The sequence below is a fragment of the Pogona vitticeps genome, chromosome 9 (assembly GCF_051106095.1).
Source record: "Pogona vitticeps strain Pit_001003342236 chromosome 9, PviZW2.1, whole genome shotgun sequence".
NCBI lineage: Eukaryota > Metazoa > Chordata > Lepidosauria > Squamata > Agamidae > Pogona > Pogona vitticeps.
In genome coordinates this window covers 5,382,908-5,407,220 of record NC_135791.1, presented here as the reverse complement: position 1 = coordinate 5,407,220, position 24,313 = coordinate 5,382,908, and the positions used below count along the sequence as shown (strand labels likewise).

The 24,313-nt window shown below is 44.0% G+C and overlaps 1 protein-coding gene and 1 long non-coding RNA gene across 4 annotated transcripts in view; one reads left to right on the top strand and one right to left on the bottom strand.

Annotated features, from left to right (window-relative positions):
- The window catches only part of CAP1 (cyclase associated actin cytoskeleton regulatory protein 1), a 23,574-nt gene extending 6,719 nt beyond the window's left edge, over window positions 1-16,855 (bottom strand). Inside the window, exons 1-6 of one of the 3 annotated variants that reach the window (XM_020800125.3) lie at window positions 16,731-16,855; window positions 5,252-5,373; window positions 4,278-4,378; window positions 2,090-2,167; window positions 1,421-1,564; window positions 342-427 (exon numbers count right to left, since the gene is read on the bottom strand). In XM_020800125.3, the coding sequence (XP_020655784.3) occupies window positions 342-427; window positions 1,421-1,564; window positions 2,090-2,167; window positions 4,278-4,378; window positions 5,252-5,363 (521 nt within the window). In that variant the 5' untranslated portion in view covers window positions 5,364-5,373; window positions 16,731-16,855. Of the gene's footprint in view, window positions 1-341; window positions 428-1,420; window positions 1,565-2,089; window positions 2,168-4,277; window positions 4,379-5,251; window positions 5,377-16,625 lie in introns of all 3 variants that reach the window. The other 2 variants (XM_020800126.3, XM_020800127.3) reach the window with 2 other exon arrangements.
- Window positions 16,847-24,313, top strand: LOC140702059 (uncharacterized). The gene is made up of 2 exons (XR_013538366.1): window positions 16,847-17,039; window positions 18,981-24,313. It is a non-coding gene; the product is annotated as an uncharacterized LOC140702059 (long non-coding RNA).

The window sequence follows — 24,313 nt, the reverse complement described above, 5'->3', positions numbered from 1 at the left end:
TACCTGTTTATCTACTTGCGTTTTACATGCTTTTGAATGGCTAGGTTGGCAGGAGCTGGGAGAAGCAATGGGAGCCCCCTCCGTCGCGTGGATTCGATTTTACGACGGATGGTTTTCCGACCTTGCAGCACAGAGGCTTCTGCAGTTTAATCCGCACCACCACCACATCCCTTTACCCTTCCCACCCCTTCCCCACGAGGCTGAATGAGTACAATCTGGGATGAAGCTCTAGGGAATCTGATTCGACTGGGTAGCTATATATCAGAAGCATCCAAGCAACCCCAAGAATTCCTGGCCACCTGCAGCTTCCAACAGTTTTTTCAGAGCCCAGCAAAACTTACACATCTTTGTACTCCTTAAGGACCCGGTTGCTGTAAAACATGGCAGCGTCTGTCATTTCCTTCACGTAAGGACCTGGCTTGGGGGCCTGCAAGAAGAGAAATGCACCTCAGAACCCAGTCTCACATTTAACACTGGTTGTATTAAAAAACATGCACATTGGTAAACAGATGACCTGAATGTAGTGGCTGAGGTTTAGGATCAATATACTGAAGGTGTAAACGGGGGAGAAGCTGGCTAGGGCTGAGGGCAGCTGCAGGCCAGTCACATCAAGGCCCACAATATTCCCTTCTCTGCTTTCGCTGACAAAATGGAAGCTCAAGATGGACAAATGTGTGCTATTGGGGGGGGGGAGAAGGAGGGACAAGGACTGGATGAACTCTCAGAAATTACAGAAAGGTGTAAAATATGGACATACCAACACTACCAACTTATTCTTTGTTTTCCCCTCTTTTTTGTCATAAACTAACTGTAAAACAGGAGCAAGCATGATCTTCCAGATCTGATGAATGACTATGTCCATCATCCCTCACTGCTGGCTGGGCTGATTGATCTGGAGCCCCAACATCACATGTTCCCTAACAAACCTCTGAAACTGTGATCTAGAGCAGTGGTTCTTAACCTTTGTTACTCAGATGCTTTTGAACTGCAACTCCCAGAAACCCCAGTCAGCACAGCTGGTGGTGAAGGCTTTTGGGAGTTGCAGTCCAAAACTCCTGAGTAACCAGTGATCTAGAGTGCGTGCTGAAGCAAGTCTCCCGACTCCGTCACACAACAACTTGCAGGTTTTCCTGGGTGATGGATGGGGCACAGATTTGCCTGAAGAAAAGGTGAGGGTATTCATTCGGCCCCAATTCAGAGTACCAGGTAGTTGAAGGAAAGGCACAATACATGCCGTATTGGGTTCCTACTTCATGCATGCATGCAGAGGGCAAAAAGGACTCCAGTTTAAATTATGCCACTGATGTAATGCTTATGACACATATAGGAAAGTATGCAGAGCTTTTGAAGACAACTTCACGACAAGCTGGGATGGGAAAAGGCCCCGCATTTAGAGAGCTAAGCACTCAAGAGTCCTCACCATCGCTACCCAGCCGAGCGCGGGGATGCTCTCGGAGACGGCCGAGAGGTGGTTGAAGAGTTTGCTGCCGCGGTTCTTCTCCCGGAATTTCTGGACCACTTGGATCTGATCGGATATCGGCTTCAGCAGGGATGAGAAGTTGTTCTGGAACAGCAAGCACAGCAGGGAATGGAGTCTAATCCATCCTTCTCTATTGGCTGCTACAACTACAGAAATATGCTAGAACCGTGTTTTGCAATCTTCTTAAAGCTGAAGTGTGCTTTTTTCTGAATCTCAACTGGATGCAGGTTCTCACTTCCACTGAGAGGAAACCAGCAGAAGGAGCGAAGTGCAAAGCATTCCTGCTTTTCATTGTATAAGTTACAGAACAGCACAGTAGATCTCTGGACATAGTTCTGCCCAGCTATTCTAGTCTAAGCTAGTTTCCCCCACACCTAGTTTCCCTCCTTTTGGGTAGGATGTACCTTTAACAGAGTGATTCGATATCACATATGGAAATATCAATTTTACTTAAATTCACTCAGAATGGAGATTCTGACTTTCTGAATCAAGAGCCTTTGCTTTGCTTACAGGATCCCCTTTTTATATGAGACCAACGCTGGGTGGGTGGGTGGGATCGGACTAGTTATCCAGGGCTCCATTTTGTAGCCGCCTTCCTGCTCCACTTACCGCTGAAGGTTGTTGACACTGAGATGCCGTCACCAGGAGAGCTCGCTCTGTCATCAACCCCGCGTGGACCATTTCAGACTTTGATGTGCAGAAGGAGGAAAAAAAAAAGAAAATAAGAGGATAGGGCATAAGCTCGTTACCACAAATTGTGGGATAATATGCTGCTAACAAAGGGAACACTAACTGTAGCTAAAAATAAGGCACATGATACTAATACATGTTCTATTGTCGCAGTGATCCAAAGGTAACAGATACAGCCACAAAAAATAAACACCATCAGAACATTTGAAAATGTAAGGTATTAAGGATATGAGGGAAGGGCTTGCACAGGAATTTGAGGCCTGCTGCAGGAATGCATTTATTTTTAGTTTCTTCCTGATATGGTTAAAAACTGCAAAAATGGCTCTTCCCTAACATAAATTAACTCAGCTCTGCTTGATCGGTCCCAGACGTGTTTGTGTGGCAAACACTGTGACATTTATTTTCATTCTTCTTTTGAACTGTCATCCTTTCTCCAAGGGGTGCAACGGGAGCCCCTGCGGTACCCTTTGGCCCACCTCCCACCGCATCCTTACGAACAACCTTGCAAGATGGGCCATACCAAGAGAGTTTCATAGGCTCAAGGATAAAACCCATGAATTCCACATCTACAGAAAGATTTGGGCCCAACTCTCCATACAGCTCGCCCAGCCCTAAATCCACAGAGGACAGATCTAGTACGTGGCGGCTGTAGGAAAGCAATGCCCTCTGGGTGGCTACCTGGACTGGCTATGCATGGCAAAGTATAAGCAGTTTTAAAAAATAAACACACCGGCAGTTCATAAACACACGTCTAGCCTCTTCTCTGACTGCAGTGATGCAATTGTTGTTAAACTGGGAAGACCAAGGTTCAAATCCTTCCCATGAAGCTTGCTAGTTAACCTACCTCACAGGGTTCCTAGAAGGATAAGATTTAGGAAAGACAATATTCTCAGCTCACCCATGTGTAATGGAGATATAACCCTAGCCTAATACAGAATTCGTTCAAAAGATTTGCAAGATCATTCATCTACAAGAATCTCTCCGAACATATTGAAACAATATATTAATGGCTAAACATCGTCACTGCTCCTTGTCTGTCACCTTAAATCCGCAACGATGCAAGAGGGAAGGTGGAGAAAGAAAAGCAATGGGGAAATGGGATCAAAGCAGGCCCAAAAGTGTGGACAGGCTCATACCGAGAAGTGCACAAGGGTACGGAGACTTGTTGAGAAAAGAAAGGAAGGAGCAAGGGCCGGTTAAGAAATCCTTGCAAGAGAAAAGGAGGAAGTGGTAAGAAAGTTGTGGGGGAGGAAAAGACAGACACTTCTGTTTTCTGCAATGCTTTATGCATAAAGCATGGGGAATAAATTTTGGAGCACCAACACAGCCACTCTGTTATTCCAGCAGAAGGTTAAGCATAGAGTGGGAGTTCCCAATTCAAATGAACTTGCTGAATGGCTCCAGCAAGCCACAGCACTAGAAGCCAATATTTGGGTGCCAATGTACATGAAGCCCTGCTGAGGGGTAAAACTGGCTATTTAGAAGTGGAAATCATTTGATATACTGGATATGCTATATATCACTGGAACTGCTGGATAGCTCAGAACTGTTAACTTAGAACTACTGGATAGTTCCGTGGTTTAGGAAGACGGGGGGAGTTCAGTTCCCTGCCTGGGCCTCCTTGACATGGGCTGGATTATCCTTAGGGTCCCTTCCAGCTCTGCTTTTCTAAAATGATCATGATTATCATTGCTCTTAATCTGGCAGAGATTCAAAGCAGTCAGAAAGAGTTGATAGGGAACCAAAAGTGTTGGCTGTGTAATTTGTTTGAAATCAGGCTTATTTCTCTGACCGGAAATAGAATTTTTCCAGCGCATGGGAGGCATTATGCCAGAACCACATTTCATGTTCCTTCTCTGGGAACTTCTGGCCAAATATGGTTTGTCTCTGATTTACTGCCAAAGAAACCACTTTGCAAAATGCACGAATGGAATCGATAAATGGGCAACACGGTCCATTCTTTACTGCAGCCTATTTATTGTTTCACGCCCACCTCTTTGGGAAACCTCCTCCTGACTCCCAGGGGGGACTGACTGCTCTCCAAAATCTGCAGGTTAAGCACTGGAAGCCCGTGTTCTCAAAACCCGAGAGAAAGGCTGAGCCTTACATGTTTTTGAACATCTCCACCAATCTCTTTGCTGATCTTCAGGTATTCAGCCACTGGTCCCTCCAAAAGTGCATCAAAAGCTTGCACGTACTGAGCAACTCCTGTTAAGTGGGGAGGAAAAGAAAGCAGTTTATGAGAACTGAGAAGCAGTGGATGGATTCTGAGGCATTTGCAAATTACATTAGCAGTAAATACCTTCTTTCTCTCAACACCTCCCCCTCATTTTATTTTATATACCACCCATCTAGCCAAAGGCTACTCTGGATTGTTTGCAACACAGAAAACAATCAAAATCAAATTATCACCATAATACATAAAACAACACATCTGTAACTTATATAATAGAAATAACAACCATTAAAATACACACTACAACACAGCAGGTAACAAACATTTAAATTGGTGGTAACTTTATAGTGTTTCGGCTGTAGCAACAGTTTAGGTAAGCTCTGCAGATGGAATATTTTGAAATGACTGCAAAATAACCAGGTCTTATCCTGTTTCCTGAAGATGCTCAGTGAAGGATCAAGAGAACAGGGGGTGGTAACTGATTCCACAGCTGAGGAACAACCGGCGAGAAGGCCCGGTTCCTTGTTCTTTTCTTTGTGGGTCTCTCTCGGGGTCGACATCCCCAGCCGTTCCAGTGTGCACATCCATGTAGTTCTACTCTATATCAGATTTACTATAATCATGCCTATACGCACAAAGCTTGCACTTGGTGAGTTTGGTTTAAAAATCTTTTTAAAAGGAAGGAGCTGGACTCCAAAGCAAGAAAGGGCTAGAAACAGAGCCAGTAGCCCAATAATGATGTTCCAGTGTTTTCAAGCGGTGAGAAGGGCAATTGACTTCCGGTGACTCTTACTGGTTTACCGTAAGCCATCTGTACTAGCCTGGCAAGAAAAGATGCTAGGTAGGAAGCCAAGTGCACATTCCCTATCAATTCAAGGGAGGCTGCTCAAGCCAAACCATCTTACCTTTTGTAAGGCTATCTCCACAGCCACCGGCCACACCAGGTCCATGGGACATCATCTCCAAGCGTCCCACAGCTTTCTCCAACCGTTCGACTAGACTTTGCAGCTCTGTCATGTCTCAGCACCTGTTAGATTTGACTACATATTAGGTAAGAAGGTGAAATAACCAACATAGAAACAGATTTAATCTACAGACAATCTTATACCAACGAAAGGGCAAATAAGAGATTGAAGCCAAGAGTGGAGCATTGGAAGATAACGCTATTTACATTATTGCTGGCTAGCACTCTTTGCTATGAAGTCCCACCTTCCAGTCCAACAGACACCACTCGACAAGTGTAAACAAAGATAACCACTGTTCTATTTTCTTATGCCGTTTATTCTAGTTGAGAGTTACATGGTTAAAAAACAAAACAAAACTAAAAACCCAAATATTCTATCTCTAAACTCTGACTCTAAATACACCAAGGTCTCTACTCCACAAGGATCTGGTGGCTGTTCTTAAGGTTTTGTTCCCCCTTCCTTTGGGAAACTTTTGGCATGCAAGTCCCAAAGCAGTTTAACCGGTCTCGGTCACAGATCCTTTACTGGTCCGTGCTTTCACTTCAGAGAAACTCAGCCTGAGTTCCACAAAGTATCACTGACAAGCGAAACATAAACACTTCCAAGCATGAAAGAAAGGCAGCATCAGAAGTGGGGCCAGGCAGTGGCTGCAGAGGAGACCTATGTCAGCAAATATTGTGATCAGTACAAACAAATGGGTGAAGAACCTAAGCCCAGACCAGCCATTGACAAAGGAAACTGCTGGCTAGCTCAGTGGCTGTGGAGCCAGAGGTTGGGAGGTCAATTCCCCAGTGTGCCTCCTTGACTTCATGATCCATTGGGGCCCCTTCCAGCTGTGCAGTTCAAAAGTTATTACTTATAAAGACACAAGGCCACCGCCTCTGTGGCATCCGATCCAAGGTTCATCTACCCTTGTGACTTCCTGCTTCTAGGTGTGGTCAGCTGCCAGGAAGTCCCACATGATGGAGGAAGATTTCCACTAAGGACTGCTCCCTCATACCTGTCATTAAGAAGTACACTCTTTCTGAAGAACAAAGTGGTTTTTATGCAACCATCATGCCCAACAGCCTCTGAGAAATCCACCATGAATTTGTCTCTCTACATTTTCAAACCATCCGGAAGATCCGGAGTCAGAGTTCATTGGTCCATTTAGTCAAATATTGTCAGCTCTGACTGGCAGTAACTGTTCTGTATGGTTTGGGGGGCAAGCTTCTTCTCCAGGCCTAAATGTGGATGCCAGGGATGGAACCCGGCACATCCACTCTACTGCTGAGCTACAGTCCCTTCCCATGCCTATCAGCTGAAGACAAGGATTTCTGTATTATAATAATCATTGTTCTATGAAGCAACTTTTTTTTGGTCCACCTTGAAATCTATTAAACAGTATCTTCCCCTGCCCTTAACATCCAGTATAATAGTTTGTGTGTCGTGTGCCGCCAACTTATAGCTACTTTAATGCTTCTCAAGGTAAACGACATATTTAAGGTGTGGTTTTACTCTCAAGCCCCAGGGAGTTTCTATGGTTGAACACGGGAGTCCTGAGCCTCAGCACATCATGCTGCATATGGCACCACTGTGACTCTCATGTAATGCGCTCCTACGAAGTGCAGAGCACTTTCTTCTGAACAAGCCACAAAGGAGGCTGTGAAGAAGGAGATAGCAGCATAACCCATGGCCCTCAGTATCACAGAGAGCTTTCTTCCTCACCACTGGGGATGCTGGCTACGGCTGATGGGAGCTGGAGCCCCACACTTGGAGGGCCAGGCACTCATGGCTGTGGCTCCTTCCAAAAGCACTCTTCTGCTTCTCCCAAAACCACCGGGCAGAAGCGCCAAGCTTACCTGAAGCCAGGTCTTTCCAAAGCCGTCACAATGCCATCTAAGGAACCCACTCGGACGGAATCAACCATATTAGCAGGTTGGCTTTACAGCACGTGCCAAGACACACAGCTGCCCAAGTTGCTGGACAATGGCGGCCCTGTTCCTGCTTTTGCAGAGGAACGTGCTTTCCAAGGCATGCCAAAGAACGGATTTCAGCATGTGAGTGTGAGTTTTGTTTGCTGCCTCCTTCGGAGGGAGCACAAAGCCTACCCCCCCCGTAGCCTTTTCAGCGGCCTCCTGTTTAAGAGTACGCCCTCTCCCACTCCCAAGCTAAGACTATGGGAATGCTAGGAGCAACAAGCCAGCTAATTTCTAATCAGTTAAACCATTTGCACAATGAATCACTCGGAGCATGAATCACAGCTCTAGCTGGAGAGCACAACCCTCTCCAGCTGCCTTAGAGGTCGAAAGGAAATCAGGAAACGTAGCTGGCGGCAGCTCAAAGTCTGAAGAGGCAAGACAGATAGATCCCTTAGTGATACTTCAGGAACTATGTAGACACAGCACCTACACGCTACAAATACAGGAGAGAAGGACCTTCTTTGTGGCTGCTCCCGGACTCTGGAACGCCCTCCCACTGGAGGCTAGGCTGGCCCCATCTTTCCTGTCCTTCCACAAGCAGTCCAAGATCTTCCTCTTCAGGCAGGCTTTCCCCAAGTCACTGGCTGCCTGAGTGGAATTTTTAAACGGATGGTTAAGCCTTACTGCTTTGAATGGGTTTTGGTGTTGCTTATGTTTTTTGGTATTGTATTCATTGATCGATTTAATATTGTATACTCGTTGTTACTAATCTTAATTACTGTCTTAATTGTTGTAAGCCACCCTAGGTTCTTTTTAAGGAGAAAGGTGGGTTAAACATATTTTAAATAAACAAATAAGTACCCAGCTAGACACTTGGGCATGGAACGCAGTAGTCACTGATTCAGCCCAAGGATCTGGAGTTCAAACTGATTCATACTAACCTTCTGGGTCAGCAGAGCAGCCTACCCGGTGGTAAAACAACCTCAAGTCCCACTGCCTGCCACGGGAACATGTGGAAGAAAGACACCCCATGAGTGTCACCAATGAAGGCAGAGGAAGTGAGCTGACAACCACCAGCCTAATGCAATGCCTTGCTTCTCTACTTACATTTAGCTGTCCAAGAAGAGAACCAACTTCCTTCCTGGAAGAGACACAGCGCTTTCTTGACTTCCTTTGTATAAGAAGATAAGCAGCAGCTCTCAGGCAAGTTAGCCAACTGGGGTGGTGGTGGTGAATGACTGGTTTCACCTCCTCCCAGCTCACACCAGTAAGCTTTGCCTTAATACAATCCTAATACTTAGTCAAGTACTGTAGACAAAAAGCTGTCTGAATACATGATTGAAATGTCTTGTTGACAGTGGCAATTTCCATGGATTACTGGTGGGGGATCCTCCCTCAAAGTAGGGAGATTAAGTGGTCTCGATTATTGCCAGCCAGCCACACATACTAGAGACTAGATAGGACACAAGTACATTTCTAGAAGCAAACAGTCCGTTCTTTTGCATCCAGATCCGACCTCAGTATAACAGAAAGGAATGGCTCCCGAGTACTTCTTACAGGGGGGAACATGCTGGAACAGCTCCTTAATGTGTCATAACTTTATACATCCACTGGAAACTGTTAGGGCAGTTTCCCAAACAACAGAATCCTTCCCTCTACAGAGACACTCACTTACCTCTCTCGGCCCATGAGCTAGAGTCTATGGCCATACAGATCAACAGACAGACTGTACATCAAACTGCTAGTTACACTGTGCTTTAGCTCCACAAGCTTTATGTATGTGCATGCCATGGAAAAAGGCTGGATTTAGGATGGGGAAGCTTCAGATCTGAAGCCTTGCCGAAAGCTAATGAGCAACTTTGGGCCAATGATTTTCCTTTACGATCACTTACTCATGGAACTATGATGAGGATAAAGGTTCAACTCTGCCTCTCATCTAGCTGTCTGCAGTGCGTTGGCAAGGACAGTTCATTTGTTCAAGTCGCAAGAATTTAAAATAGGCATGAGTGGGCACACAGTCTAGCATGAATTTCTGCAAAAGCCACCAATTTGCCAGCTTTAGCAGCAACACGCTTTCTGGCTTTACCAGTAACTCTTGCTGCACAGGTCAATAATTGTAGTAAAACGTTCTTCCTCTCTGGGATGCACATTTCGCATGAAGGCTACTGAAAACTGCTATCATCGTGTAATTCTCTCAAACCCCAGGGAATTAAATGGAACCAAAGTAATCAACAGTTCTGTTTCTTTGTATTCATCTCCTTCCTTGTAAACATAAAGAAGACAAAAAAATATGCAAGTGAACACCCTGTCGTTACCCTTTCTGAATCTGACATGTCTGTAATATATTTCATTAAAACAACTCCTAAGTGATTTTTGCTTAATGGAGCAGACAGAGGTGCCATTCTGCCTACTGAGCCCAGCTGCATTTCTTATGGGTCTGATCGGATTAGAGCCCCATTACCCTGTGACTGATTACATTTCAGATACAGAGATTACTTGTAATTTGAAAGCTGGGGGACTGAGCAGTTTCTAACCCTGAAGAATCTGACAAGCTGTTGCTGACTTGGCTGCTGTAGAACTTGCTTGGAAGTGAGTGGCCTGCTATGAAACTAGTTCCTGAACATCAGGAAGCCTGTACGTGCCTGTAGAATATCAGACTTCCCCAGTTTCCCCTTGTGGTCTGAGAGAAGCGCTTTGCAAAGCGCACACACTGAGTGTACTTGAAGTTACAGCTGCTCATGATCTGAAAGGCTGCCATTATATTTAAAGGTACCAATCCTGCACTCAACTTAATTGTCAGAGATGCGAGATCTACCAAGAGACTAATTAAAAACAATCATTATGTTAAGTGTGTACCGAGGCCTCTATATAGTTTAATAATACCATGTTTTGTGCTGACCAACATTAAAGATGTAAACCAGGGTTAAGATCTCTAGAGAACAAAGAAATCATGGTTTGGCAAGGTAAAGGCAGCATTCAAAGGGCAAATCTATACACTGGTGTGATCAAAGAGCTTCAGGAAGAGTCATGACCATCAGGTTTCTCAGTCCAGATGTTAACACTTGATCAAGATTAATACAAAACATGGTTAGAAAACAATTCAAGGCAAGAGTTTTACATTATTACATATGATTTAGCCTAAGATGAAACACTTGGTAAAAACACAGCTGAATACAAATCAAGTAGTTCAATCTCCACTTCTGTTCATTTATAACATCCCTTTCCTGCAACAAAATCTGTTTGAAAAGTTAGCTCCCATTTTCTATGCCTAAGGACTGCCAAGTGAACTCTCTACAAGGGTCCATCGAAGATTAAGATATCCTTCATGTACTCATTCCTTACAAGAGCCTGAAAAACAAGATTTTTTTTTAAAGGCTGGCTTCAGCGCTGGCCCCTTTGGTTGCAGCAACGAATGTACTGTACGGCTGAATAATAATGTCTCTTACAGGAATGTGTAGCCTCAGGGTGGGAGGCGTCAGCACAGCTTTTAGAAGGAATGGTTGGTGCCCATCCAAGCTCTGTTGCTAAATCTCACAAAATACACAACTACTGTACGCAAGCTTCATAACAGTTACCAAGATATCAAGTCTGGAGAAGAATCATCATTCTTATCCAGCACACAGAAATGGTGCTCTAATACCACGCCCAACACCGCAGCTTATTTCTCCTTCAGTCGTGCATCCTTTGAACAAAGATCCTCATATGTATTTTGGTCTAGAAACATAAACTAAAACCATGTTTTATTGCCAAAAGTTAGACAGGGGCCAAGACATAATGGTGGGGAAAAAAAGAGGAATGTAATATGGAGCTAAAATGTGCAGTGAGGAGAGATGCCAACATCTGAAAAGCTGCAGCAAGCCATTATTTGTGGCGCAAGGGGTTAAACCGCTGTACTGCAGCCAAAACTGTGCTCATTACCCTGGGGTTGAATCCCAGGTAGCCGGCTCAAAGTTGACTCAGCCTTCTATCCTTCTGAGGTCGGTAAAATGAATACCCAGCTCGCTTGGGGGGGGGGGAGAGAAACGGGATGGACAATATGTGGTCTGCATAATTAACTTGTAAAACTCCCAGAGTGTGCTCTAAAGCGCTATGGGGCAGCATATTAGCAGCACGCTTTGCTTCACTCGAACTTTCCTTACGTCACATCAGTGTCAAATCCACTGCATTAATTGGCAGCAGGAGCCGAGGCACTGAGGTGGTCCTGCTTTATTAGCCTGAGTGCAGCTTGCTTCAAATGGCTGTTCAGCACACTTCTCCTAGGTACATTCCTATTATTTTTCAAAAACTTCAACTGTGCAAACCTAGTGATGCAAAATACTTAGTCTCGTTTATTTAGCATCATGCACACACAGATAAAGGAAATAAGCAACCCATGGCCCTCTAAATGTTGTCCCCAACAACCTCAGACAGGATAGCTGATAGCAGTGAAAGATGATGGGAAATGTAGAGCAACATTTTGGAGGGCCACCACTTGTCTTCCCTCTGTGATAAGCATGGTGATTTCCAGAACTTCTTTTAAAAAAAGAAAAGTCTCTATCCCAAAATTCAAAACCCTACCACAGGACAGACCAGCATGTAATATAGTTATGAATGGTCCCTCCTGTGCATACAGCTTTTGCTTACGAGTGCTTCAGTATTCTGCTAGAATTTTAAGAGGCACTTAATTTTAACTATGGTTTTATTGATTAACTCTATTCAACTGGAGTTCAAAATATGTGTGCATTAAACAAACCACCTTAAGAGTCATATGCTTGTTGGGTTCAAACAAAACAACGCTGTGGATAATCAAAACCTGGAGCAAATGCTTTTCAACTCCCCCTTGCAGTTACAGAGAGGGGACGGGAGCCTAGGCTCATCTCTACCATGATAACAGCTTATCACAATGTCTGGATATAGATAGAGGGAGGAAGCAAGTGCGATACGCATGTAATGGGGGGTGATCTAAGCAAGCACAGTTTTCCAGACATAATTATGGAGAAATAGTTTGGTTTGGCTTAAGCTGGTGACAAAGACTGAGGAAATAAAGTCAAAGGCTTCTGGGGAAAGGAATGTTTTAACATCAGATACGAAGGAGGGAAAACAGCACACAACTCTTCTAGGAGACAGCTTTCAGGCATGGGGCAACAAGAGAATGGCTTGATTTCAAGAAAGCTTTGGCACAAAATGTTTAATAGATTCAGCCTGCAAAAATCTGCTGAATCTGTTCGACTATATAGCCACCCAGAGACTGGGTAGAGTGGGCGGCATATAAGTTAAATAAATAAATAAATGTAACACAGGAACTTATCAATATTGATACCATAACATGTTAACAACCTATGCCACGTATTTTCTTCAAAGAACAGGACAGCATACTGGGCATAAAGTCAGCCAGTGTACAGTACTTTATATTCATGGGATATGGATGTGAAGCAAAATCACAAGAAGTTCTTGCCACAGCTTGCAAAACTGGAAGCCAAACACACAGAGATTACAAGAAAAATCAAATGAAACAGGCAGACAAGTGAAATATAAAGTGTTTCAGGTATTCCAGCAAGTCTCCCAAAATCCTGGGCAATGCTGTGAAGCATCTGTCAGAAGAATTAAATCCAGTAAGAAGCAACAGCTCAGAGAAGGCCTAAGGCTTCCCATTTTCTCCGCAGTTTGGCAAACCATAGGACTGACACACAGCCCAAGTTTAATATCTACTTCTCCATGCAACACCTCTGAGGAGAGAATGTGGATACATCCACAGTCAGAGCTTCCAATTTGAAGCAGTTTAAAAACATTTCACACGATTGCTTGCAGGAGACCATTGAGAAAGTTTTCTGAAAGGGTTTGGGATTTTTTTCCTGCTTTAACGGAATACATATGTAACTACTGTAAATGTCTCTGTATTAAACAGAGTTCAAGAAGACAAGCACACCTGGGAACAGTTACTGTATTGCTTTTCTGGCATACAAGTTACTGGTGTTGACTGGGCTCTGTTATGGCTAGGAAAGAACCAGATACAAACACTGCCTGCTCCTGGCTCCTCCACCCATTCTCGCTAACTGTGGAAAGCATATGTCTCATGTAACTGAAGCCTCAGCAGACACTGGTCTTTCTCAAGAGTTCCCAAGCAACTAGAATGGGCAGTATTTGAGAAACTGACCGAGAGCAGCAGGTTGCATCTGTAGGCATGCAGTGCCTGTCTCTGAGCAGCCATTTGAAGAACCACGATATGTAACATAGCAACCTTAATGGACCAAGGAAGGGCCACACAATCTAGCATCCTGTTTAAATAGAGACAAGGCATATGGCTTTGGGAATTTCAATGCCAGGGTACTGAAAAGACTGCCCTCAGTACCTCTTCCTTGGGTATATTTTTTCCAGACACTTAAGTTCCACCCAGTTATCTTAGCTAACAAACCATATCCTACAGTAACTTGTCTCAAACTTTTAAAAAAGCTGTCAAAATACCAATACCAAACCATCACCAAAAGTTTTACTACAGCATTCCATAACATAATGAACCCCAGACTTGTAAACAAGCCTGCGGAGGTTTGTAAACAGTGCAAAACCTAACTAGCCCACAATGGGACTATTAGGCTGTTAAGCAGAGAAACAGTCCTTTAGCCTCTTATGCTAATTATAAAAGGTCACTTCTGCTAATTGAGGGCACATCTGGACTGGCCCTTATGGTGTTCAAAATAGGGCTGCTTGAGGTCGGAGGGAAAAGCAATATGCCATTTGGTGCTATCTTCAGATCCAAATGATATACTGGGATCTAGCAACCCTCTGGATACTTCTTCTGTTACTATTCTATGGAGGAGCAGGGGAAGTGAAATTATTATTTTTGCTTGTGCAAGGCTAGTGCTGATGCACTAAATCACTTACATTAAATTATTTTTCTCTTTGTCTTGTTATGGTGCCAATCCAGAAACTGCCCACAGAAAAAGGCAAATATATTTTTAAAAGTTTAATCTAAATGATTTAGTACAACAATGATCTAGCATAGTAAAAAAATTCTCTTGCTCCACCACAGAAGAGCAAGGGAAGAGTTCAAATTGTCCAAATCCTGAAGTGAGTCACTTATAAAGCCATTTCACAACACTAGAAATTGACATCAGAAGGATCCCTGAAAGTTTTGTCAGCTACAAGGCTCAATTCTGGTCCATGCCCAGAGATCAAATGTGCTTTAGAATAAACTAGACTAGAGCATACTAACCGACACCAAAAAAGTAGAAGTCCCTTACAAGGACTCAAAAACGTGTGGGTTGGGATGCTCTGGGGGCAAATTGATCCACTTTAGTGATTATATCATGTGGTCTATGGAAAAAAGAGCGAATCTATCTGGCCCTGCAACACACAAAATAGTGGGACAAACACCTGTCTGAACGAGCCCTGAGCTGCTGAAGGAGAGATGGACCATTCCATTTCTGGTCCTATAGTCCACTGCATTTATTTGCTGAAGAAGAGACTTTTCTTCTTCCATGATTGGCAGAAAAATCAAGCAGCAAGCTGAGGACATATCAAGCTACCTGCTCTTTCCCTATCAGCTTGCTTGTTTGCATGGAATGAAGTGCAAATTGTTAAACACGATGTTAAATTATGTATGGAGACATAACACTTCCCATTAATAAATCTGTCCTGAATCTGTACCAAGGGACAACTGAGTCTGTGCAGGAAACATTTCTACCCTTATGCTTTTCTTCCTTAAAATAATCACTTTAATTTAGGAGGAAACCACACAAGGATGTACTAAGGCACTGCCTACACCACCCACCATGGGGGAAAAAAAACAGCTAGATCACATAACTGTTCTAGCTGTCATCTTCCATTTGGGTATAAGAGTTTTAAATCCCTCAGTGCCTGCATCCAATAACTGACAATTCACAATCTAGCAGTCATGAAGAGCCTGTGGATTAATGCCAGATTTTTCAAAAGTCATCCTTCCAAAACACAGACACATATATTCCATGAAGAAACTTAATGGTTCAAAGCTCACCCACACCCAGCTGCTCTTACCAGGAAAAAATACTGTCCTTTATCACAATCCTATGGCACAATTAACCCCATTCGAAATTCCCATTCTGCCCCTTTTCTGGAACCCACAACAAAAAACACCTTTTTGCATCCTAGCAACTCTATCCAAAATTCACCTCCTCTGCTCTCCTTCTGTCAAGCTTGTCCTTTCATGCCGCTCCGTCTCTGAGTCAATCTGGCAATGCATAAGTCAAGAAAACCAGATGCTAAGATGAATTTTAAGTTTCCGTCCTTTTCCTAATTGCTGGCAGTTATTTATGCAGCACAGCACCTGCTATAAGATCCACTTTCTTCTTTTAATATCCCGTATTTTCTAGCTCTTTGTAACTCATGATTTACTTTTCATAATCCTTCTCATCTCCATTTTGTGCACCGGTTTGCACTTCTATTTCATCACACCAAACTCCTCATCACGTTCATCTCAAAGTTACTTCTTAAGCACTGCAGACTACGGTTTCTAAAGTTATTCACAACCTACTTCTCATTACTTCAACCCAAACTAGGGCTCCCACTAACTTAGCCCAAGGGAAACCATTTCACGGCATGCGAGAGTAGACAATATCTTTTATTGGACCTCTAAAAAATGAGTGGCCAAGGCTTCTGTTACGATGCAGATTTGAAAGCACCTACAGTTCTCCAAAGCCCTGTCTTTCACAGGAAAGCTTTGCCCTCGAGTGACATTTTTAAAAATTCCTCTGGATCATTTCTTGATACACTGCAAGGATAGTCAGAGGCACGTTTTTTTAAGAGTCGAGAAAACATTATTTTTAACTAGACCCAGGCAGAATCAAAAGGAAAGTTCTGCAGAGCCCAGAAGCTTCCCAGGTCATCCTAGCCTCCTGACACAGCACTTCTAAGGCTGCAGGCCAGTCTCGCCTGAGCCGAGCGAGACTTATTTCCAAGTAAATCATCATCCCCATCATCTTAGAACTGCAGAGGGACCCTATGGACCATCCAGTCCAACCCCCTGTCAAAAGAGGCCCAGTGGTGGCGGGGGGGGGGAATCGAACCCGCCACCTCGGGCTCCGCATCCCAAGACTTAAAACCACTGAGCTCTCCAACCGTTCCTGTCACAACTGCGCCCATCAGCCAGAGGAGATGAAAAGAGCCGCCGCCGGCCTACAAGCGAGTAGGCACACCCGGGAGGGCAGCGACCTGGATCCCCAAACCCCTTCCTCGCGAGGAACAACGAGGAAGCGTCGAGCGAGTGGGCAAGCAGGCGAGAAGCGCCTCTCTACCCCCTTGGGGGAAAAATGCTGCCATAATTAGGTTTATGAGGAGAAGTAGGGCAGCGGCTCCCGCAGTCCCTTCGCTCCTCGCTTCTGCCTCCCCTTTCCTTCCCCCCCACACCATTCAGACGTGCCTCGTGTCGAACGCGCAAGCCGCCCGCCTCCCCTTCGACTCACCTCAGCCCAGTCCGAACCGCCTCAGGCAGCCCAACCGGCCACTTTTCTCTCTCACGGCGTCCCCTCAGGCGCTCCTCACCCACCGACCCGCTCCCGGCAACTCACCTCAGACCGCCTCGCCTCCTCCCGGCTGCTCCACTTCCGCCTGGAGACGCCCAGCAACCCTCGCCCCTCCACTTCCGGCCCGACACCGGAAATACGCTCGAGCGAGCCAGCGAGGGAGGGAGAGAGTGGGGGAGGGAAAAGAGAGCCGCTCCAGCAGGGAGCCACGCCTCCTTCGGGCGGGTTCAGGGCGAGGCGGGTGGGGATTGGGCGAGAGGCGCGGAGCCCGGAGGAGCGGACCCGAGAAAGGAGAAGAGGCGGGGCTTCCCCAAAGAGGCGGGGCGGCGTTTGAAAAAAAAAGATGATGGACAGGTACCCGAAACCTTGGGAGGGGAGAAGTTCAAAGGCGGGAAAGCTGAGGGAAAGAGCTCGGCCTTAATGGCGGTTTCGTTTCTTGTCCTCTTAAGATGGGCAGGACAGTCAGAAATGGGAGAAGCGCAGCCCTTTTGAGGGAATTTCTGCCTGTCCTACAGAATGTAGAGACCTCTGGGTAGAGTGGGCGGCATATAAAATAAATAAATAAATAAATAAATAAATAAATGAATGAATAAATAAATAAATAAATAAATGTTAGGTCGAGGAGCCGTTTTAGGAGAAAAAAAATGGCAAGCTGTCGGTGTGGGCCCAAGTGGCTTGCAGTAGGAAATGTATTAATAGAATAATCAAGTGTCATCAAGTCAGTTCTGACTTAGGGTGACCCTTTTCAGGGTTTTCTGTGTATTCGCACCCACATTCTGAAAATACTGCAAGAAAAATCCTAGAAATACATATTTCTAAAGTTGAAGTTAGCAGACATTGGAGAGGGCCAGAGACCCATGGTGTGTATATAGCACTTGCAATAATCTGCGTTTTTTTACCTGCCGCGGGGGTTGGGGGGGGTTGGAACTGTTCCCTCATGGATATGGGAGTCCTACTGGACTCAGAATTGGTTTTTCCTTCCCTCCTCCTTGGGTGGGGGGCATCCTGGGACTCTGCAGCTGGCCCAAGGCCCCTCAGGCTGGCTCTTCAGGGATGCACAGTGGGGGAATCGAACTCCACACCAACTCACTAAACTACAGCCAGCATCGCTGTGCGCTCTCAGCTCAATTCTGGCACATGGCAACCCTTTTTTTCAGCATTTTCCAGGTAAATGGAAAAGAATGTCAGATTATACTGGGGTAATTCTACTGGGGTAAATATTGTCATTCCTTTACCTTTCTTTTGCCACACATATCTGGCCATCTCCAAAAGGTTCTATCCTCTAGTCCTGCTCAGCTCCTGCAAACCCAAGCCCCTGGCTTCCTTTAGGGAGTCAGTCCATCTTGTGTGTGGTGTTCCTCCTTTCCTGCTGCCTTCCGCCTTTCCCATCATTGTTGTTTTTTCCTGAGAATCCCACCTTCTCATGATGTGCCCCAAAGCAGGACAGCCTCAGTTTCAATGCTTTTTGCCTCCAGGGATCGTTCAGGCTTGATTGGCTCTAAGACCCACTTGTTCCTCTTTTTGGCCATCTGTCCTGGGCTATCTGCAAAGCTCTCCTCCAGCATCATATTTCAAATAAATCCGTAAATTCAGCTCTCTAAATGTAAATAAGTCACTTATGCTAGCTGGGGAATTCTGAGACTTGCACCTTGACATGATGATGTTTTACCAAATATGATCTCAGCTCAGTATCCTCAGTATTAAGGTGCCGCAAGTCAAAAACATGTGGCACCCTAAAGACTGTCAAAATGGGAAAAAAGAGAAATAAGTGTATGAAATACCAAATTCACAAGTAGACATTCAAAACATTAATAGGCTCTAAGAGTTTGGGGTGGGTTTAAGTTTACTTATGAATTTGGTATTTCATCCGGTATTTAATTCCACCACCACCACCATATCTGACAAAGTGGACTTGTCTATAAATGCTCTAATTAAAATATAATAGTCTTGAAGGTGCCACATGTTTTTGTATTTACCCGTGTTTCCCCCAAAATAAGACAGGTCTTATATTAATTTTTGCTCCAAAAACTAGGGCTTATTGTCAGGGGATGTTTTATTTTACAGTTATGTCATCTGGTTGCCGCACAATGCTGCACAATGGTGGAGAGCAGGGTTTCACTTAACTGGGGCTTATTTTTGGAATAGGGCTTATATGATGAGCATCCTGAAAAATCATATTTGGGCTTATTTTCAGGTTAGGTCTTATTTTTGAGGAAACGGGATATGTTTTGCTTCTTTGGATATTTACTCATATGCTTGCACAGACTAACATAGCTACCTCTTCTAAAATTACAGGATGGAGTGATGGAATCAGTCCTGGGAGCACATCAGACTGAATATGGTTTTAAAGGTTCGTGTGTCTTATATTTTCCAAGTAAATACTGTATTGAAAATCTGGGTGGAAAGAAATGGGATCCGACTTGTATCTACACATTTATTTTGTATTAATTACATTCCTGACTGTTCCTCTCATTCCTGATCTATTGGCTGCAGAAATCAGACTTTACAAGCAATTAAAAAGAGGTAGAAAAAGTCCCTTATTACTTTTACAAACTGTGGTACTTTTGAACACGCCAGCAAGAGAAGGGAGGAGACACGCCAGCCAGCGAGGTTGCCTGGTTATATTTTTACCACCGCTTCCTGCTCTCTTCCTTTTTTTACCATAGATGGTAACAGCGCTGTCACAGGCATGTGGAAAGTGGAAACAAACAGGCGTAATACTGGTCCAGAGCTCTAAAATCTGCCTGCAGGGACGTGCGCTTTGCGTCTGGGATTCCTTGCATTCAGAAGGAGGGGGAATCCAAGAGGTTTGCTTGGTTGCTAGGAGGGAATTAAACAGCGGGTTCCTTTTGTATATTTGTGTGTGCCAGTGTTTGCATCAAGGATGTGGAATTGCCAGTATCTAGTGCTTTGGTTTTCATTTAGATTGCACATATAAAAAAATTGTAAGGCTGGGAGACTACCAGAAGTACATCAAGAGAATCATTCTGTTTTCCCCACCACCACCAAAAAAAAAGATCATTGCCCTCATATTAAGGATTATTGGAGAACCAGATATTAAAGCTCTTGATACTAAGACTATTCTCGTGTAAGAACAAACTGTTTTCAGTGATGACGTCAACTTCGTCACTTCTTTGTTAGCAGTATCCACTGGGACCACATTCTTGTTAGCTTAAGTGACCAGCAAAGACCCATGTTTTACTGAGCACATTTTGTTGGTTTCTGAAAATTACTTTTAAAAATATACTTCTATGCTGAGTTGGTTTTGGGTGGCTTCATTTTATTGTTGCTTTTACAGTTCTGTTGCTGGTTTGCAAGCCACTTGGAAGAACTGGGATGCCAAGCTGGCTGGGGAAGAAGTATATTTCTGTAAAGCAAGGTACTTACCAGGTTTGCTCCAAGGGATGGACTCAAGTAATCCGTAGCCTGAGTGGTAAATTTGAAATGCCAGAGCTTATAATGATAGCTGTCATAGCCACTTCAGTCCCTGCTAGGGAAGTCCAAAATGCAGACCCCTGTGTTGATTCATAGGAGCAAACCAGTTCTAGTACCTTTTATCTGAACTAGTAACAGGTCTTTTGCAGACTTAAGGGTTTTTAACTCCTCATTTAATAAAACCAATCCCCTGCCCCAATATTTTAGATTACAGCAGGAGCAGCTGATATCATGTGGTTGCTGGAAGAAATTACCTTTCCACTGGATGCTGTTTGGACTGTCGCTGTTAAAGCTCAGAGAGGACAGGGATTTTTAAGGCTGGGGAGACACTGAGGTTATTGTCCCTATAACAATTAATAAAAGAAGGGCTAAGGCATGTAAACCATGGCTCCACTACATCATTGGTCCTGAGAACAATTTTGGGACTGATAGGGCTGGGACGTGGCCCTCATCCGGTGGCTTACATAGAGGTCTGGAGGGTGAGGATTGTAGGCAGCTGGGTCTGGTTGCTGTTTTAATTTACTATGATTATCCTTGATTAATGCTGTGTTGGTGACACTGCAGAGAAAAATGTCAGCTAAACCCTGATGTCTAATATTGAGCAGACTACACTTCTCCCTTCCTCAATGTCAGGGGCACCAGACCCCCATGTATAGCTAAGTCCATGTATAACTCTTATGTCCCAACTCCCACAACATACCTACAAAGCATAAACAGCTGATTCTCTCTCAAAACTTCTGTGTATGATCAAAACCATTCTGCTTGGACCTGTGCAATTCAACGGAGAAGTGTATATTTTTAAAAAGAGGATTCTATGATAGGAAAGATGAGTGAGCCCTGCCTGGGCTTTGGCAGTCGCCAACCCGTATCAGGTGTGAAAAAAGATGAGTAAGTGAACCAAGCAACATCCTACAAGAAAAGCACAAAAGAGCAAAAGCAGTCAGGAAGGGGGAAAGAAAACCAGCCAACCAATTAACCGACCAAAGTCAGTAGTTAGGAGAAATATTTCGGCCAGATTCGTGTCAGGCTGAGTGGACAATCTAGAGACAAGTTTGTCACCTAAGCTGAGTGAGGACTCAGCCTTTGTGTTGCTTATTTACCAAGGAAGAGAGCCAAGATGTTGGTATTGCAGATGTGCCTGGCAGTCACTGTGACTCTGTTCTTGTTGCACCTTGACCAGAAGCAAAAAAAGAGAGTGAGGGGTGGCCATTCCAGGACCTTGGATAGTTCTGAGGAAGTATCCTGGACAGGAGCTGGAGGCCTATTAACCCTTGGGCTTTGTGTTAGAGAGAGAATGGTCCCCAAGGAACAGAGGGAAAATGTCCAACCTATGTGGGCTAGCTTGAGGATATAAAGGAGGACCTCGAGGAGCAGGGGAGAAAGTTGCTGAATTAGGAAAGAATTTGGAAATCTCAGAGCAAGGGAGACTCGAATTTGAAGCCCTAGAGGAGGAAGAAGATCCTTGTGGAGACACACCCACAAGGAGCTAGAGGGTGGCTACCATTCCGAGGAGGATGTAGAGGAAGAATCTGAACCCCCGGGTGACTGGATTATAGGTAGACGGAGGGTGCCATCGTCATACTTCTTATTGCTGGTGCATGGGGTGGACCAAATGGTCAAGCTTAAACATTTGGGCTCAAGTCTTTAAAAATAGTGGATAAGATGGCATGTTTGCAAAATCACTGATTTTTGTTATTTCAGGAACAGAAGGTTTTTTTTCCCTTCTGTGCTCTGCTAATTCCATTTACTTTTTATTTGGCATCTTCAGAGCCTGAGCCACAGTGGTGAATAGAGGCTATTTCTCCCCTTGATTATTGTACACACATATCTTTGTATCAGGGCTTCTGTCCATTGTCTCGTTTGTAAGCCGAACATTTGCATCTTTATCAGCTCTCCTCACATGGAACCTTTCTACCCTTGCTATGTGTCGCCTATGGTTGTTTGAAGGTTGTGCGTGGAGGAGGGAGTTATGTCTGCCTGACCATTTTGCTAGAGCCATTGAATGTCCTGACTTTAGAGCACCTATAAAAGCTGTCATGGTATGGACACATCACAAGAAGACAAGACTCACTGGGAAAGACAATGATTCTGGAAAAGTAGAAAGCAGTAGGAAATGAGAAATCCAAATGTTAGATAGACTGACTTTCTAAAGGAACCATGGCCTTTATTTAACAAGATTTGAGCAGAACTGTTAATGACACGGCGTGGAAAAACCATGGTGGTATGGCAATCTCTTTTTAAATTTTTTTTTTCTGGAGACATTGGCTTGGGGATTCTGGGACTGGTAGTCCAAAAAGTAACTTTTCTGAGCTTTGAAGTCTCTTCTCTTTCTCACCCCACTGAATCAAGACTACAGTTGATATAAGCCAGTGGTTCCCAATCATGAGCCCCCAGATATTCTTGGGCCGAAACTCCCAGAAGCCTTCGCCACTAGCTGTACTGGACAGGATTTCTGGGAGTTGTAGTCCAAGAACATCTGGGGACCCAGGGTTGGGAACCACTGACGAAAGCAATGAACAAGAGTGAACCCAAAGAACTCTGCAGCGATTACATACCTTAAACGCCTCTGCCACCTGACTTAAACTAAGCTAATTAACTAATTAAGCTAAACTTAAGCTAAATAACTGACTGATTGATGTAATTAACTGATTAGTGAATGAATCTAATTCATTAATGTTTATGTACTTAATTAAATGCATGCCATCAGATCAATTCCAATGTACAGTGACTATTTACAGGGTTTCTTAGCGATGGAGTACTCAAAAGTAGTTTAGAACTTTCTTTTTCTGGGGACAGTTCTGGGACCAATGTGCAGCCTGCCCAAGGCTACACAGGCTGACTCTACTCATGGGAGCCACAGTGAGAATGGGTCTCCCCACCTCTGGGTTTCACAGTCAGGTGCTCAGCTCACTTCGCTATTCAACTAGTTTCAAATAAAGGAGATAGGAAGAAAAACATGGGCAAAAGTCACTGGATCACATGATAGTTTCCATCAGTAATTCAGCAAGACCAGGGTTCTTGTTGATTTTTTAAATATTGCTTTGGTTCCACCGCATTACAGAAGATCTCTCATTTTCAATAATAGGTTGCTTTTTATTTAAATGGAAAATATTTTTATTTAAATGAAAAAATACTTTTGTATAAGAAAAGCTTCATTTATTTCGATACTAATATAGATGTAGATGCAGGTAATAAATAGGAGTAATATTAAAGCATTCAAATGAACTCACCAAAGTGTTTTTAAATGGTTGTTGTGGGCTTTTTGGGCTCTCTGGCTGTGTTCTGAAGGTTGTTCTTCCTAAGTTGCTAAAGATGTCATCTTTTGGAAATCCAGAAGGGGGCGCCTCTTTCCCACTCTTGGATGTAGGCATTTTGACTGCCCTGCTCTGCTGTCAGACCAGAGAGCCCTTCTTCTGCAGAATACATTGGCAGGATCTGCACGAGGAGCAAAGCAAATAGAAAATACCTTCCACTGCACAGAGCTGCCAGACCCTCTGCTCCAGTGGCTGATCTGTGAGCAGGATGAGACACGAGGTACCTTACACAAAGAAGCTATTCCTCTATACTTCACTGATTTGGGCAGAAGACTAGAGAAAACTGAAGTAACGTGGGTGAGGGATGATGAGAGTGTGATGTTGCCCATTTAAGAATCTTGAAAAATGCCCTGCTGTCCGGGGAATTGTAGTCTTTTAAAAAATCAATTTCTAATCTGTGTGCCAGTTGATGGGCTTTATCAGCAGCTTAAGTTGGCAGAAAAGAGTAAGTTAGCATTTCATTACAGCAAAACTTGGAAATGTCTATTTACAGGGGATGCAAGTACTTCTAACTGTTTACCTTTGAGTAACAATTATGCTGGCAAGTTACATTTCATAAGTAACGTAAGAAATAGTTAGAAATTTACTTTTTTAACTATTCAGGGGCATTTTTAAGGCTTTTTAAAAAACAGCCATTGACAGAGTGCGTTTTTAAGTTACAAGGGGCAAAGCAAGTTTTTCTTTGTTCAGGGGTTTGTTTGTTTTTTATTTTCAAGCTGCAGTAGCTGAATTAACCACTAGAGGGAACCAGAAAGCATGACTCTATATTTTTCTGGCATGTAAATAGCGCAAAATGAAATTACTTTTGAAGACTGTTCAATAATAATTAGGAGCATCTCAAGGCCCTGAAGTATTGAGGTATTTAGTGGTCCAGAGAAA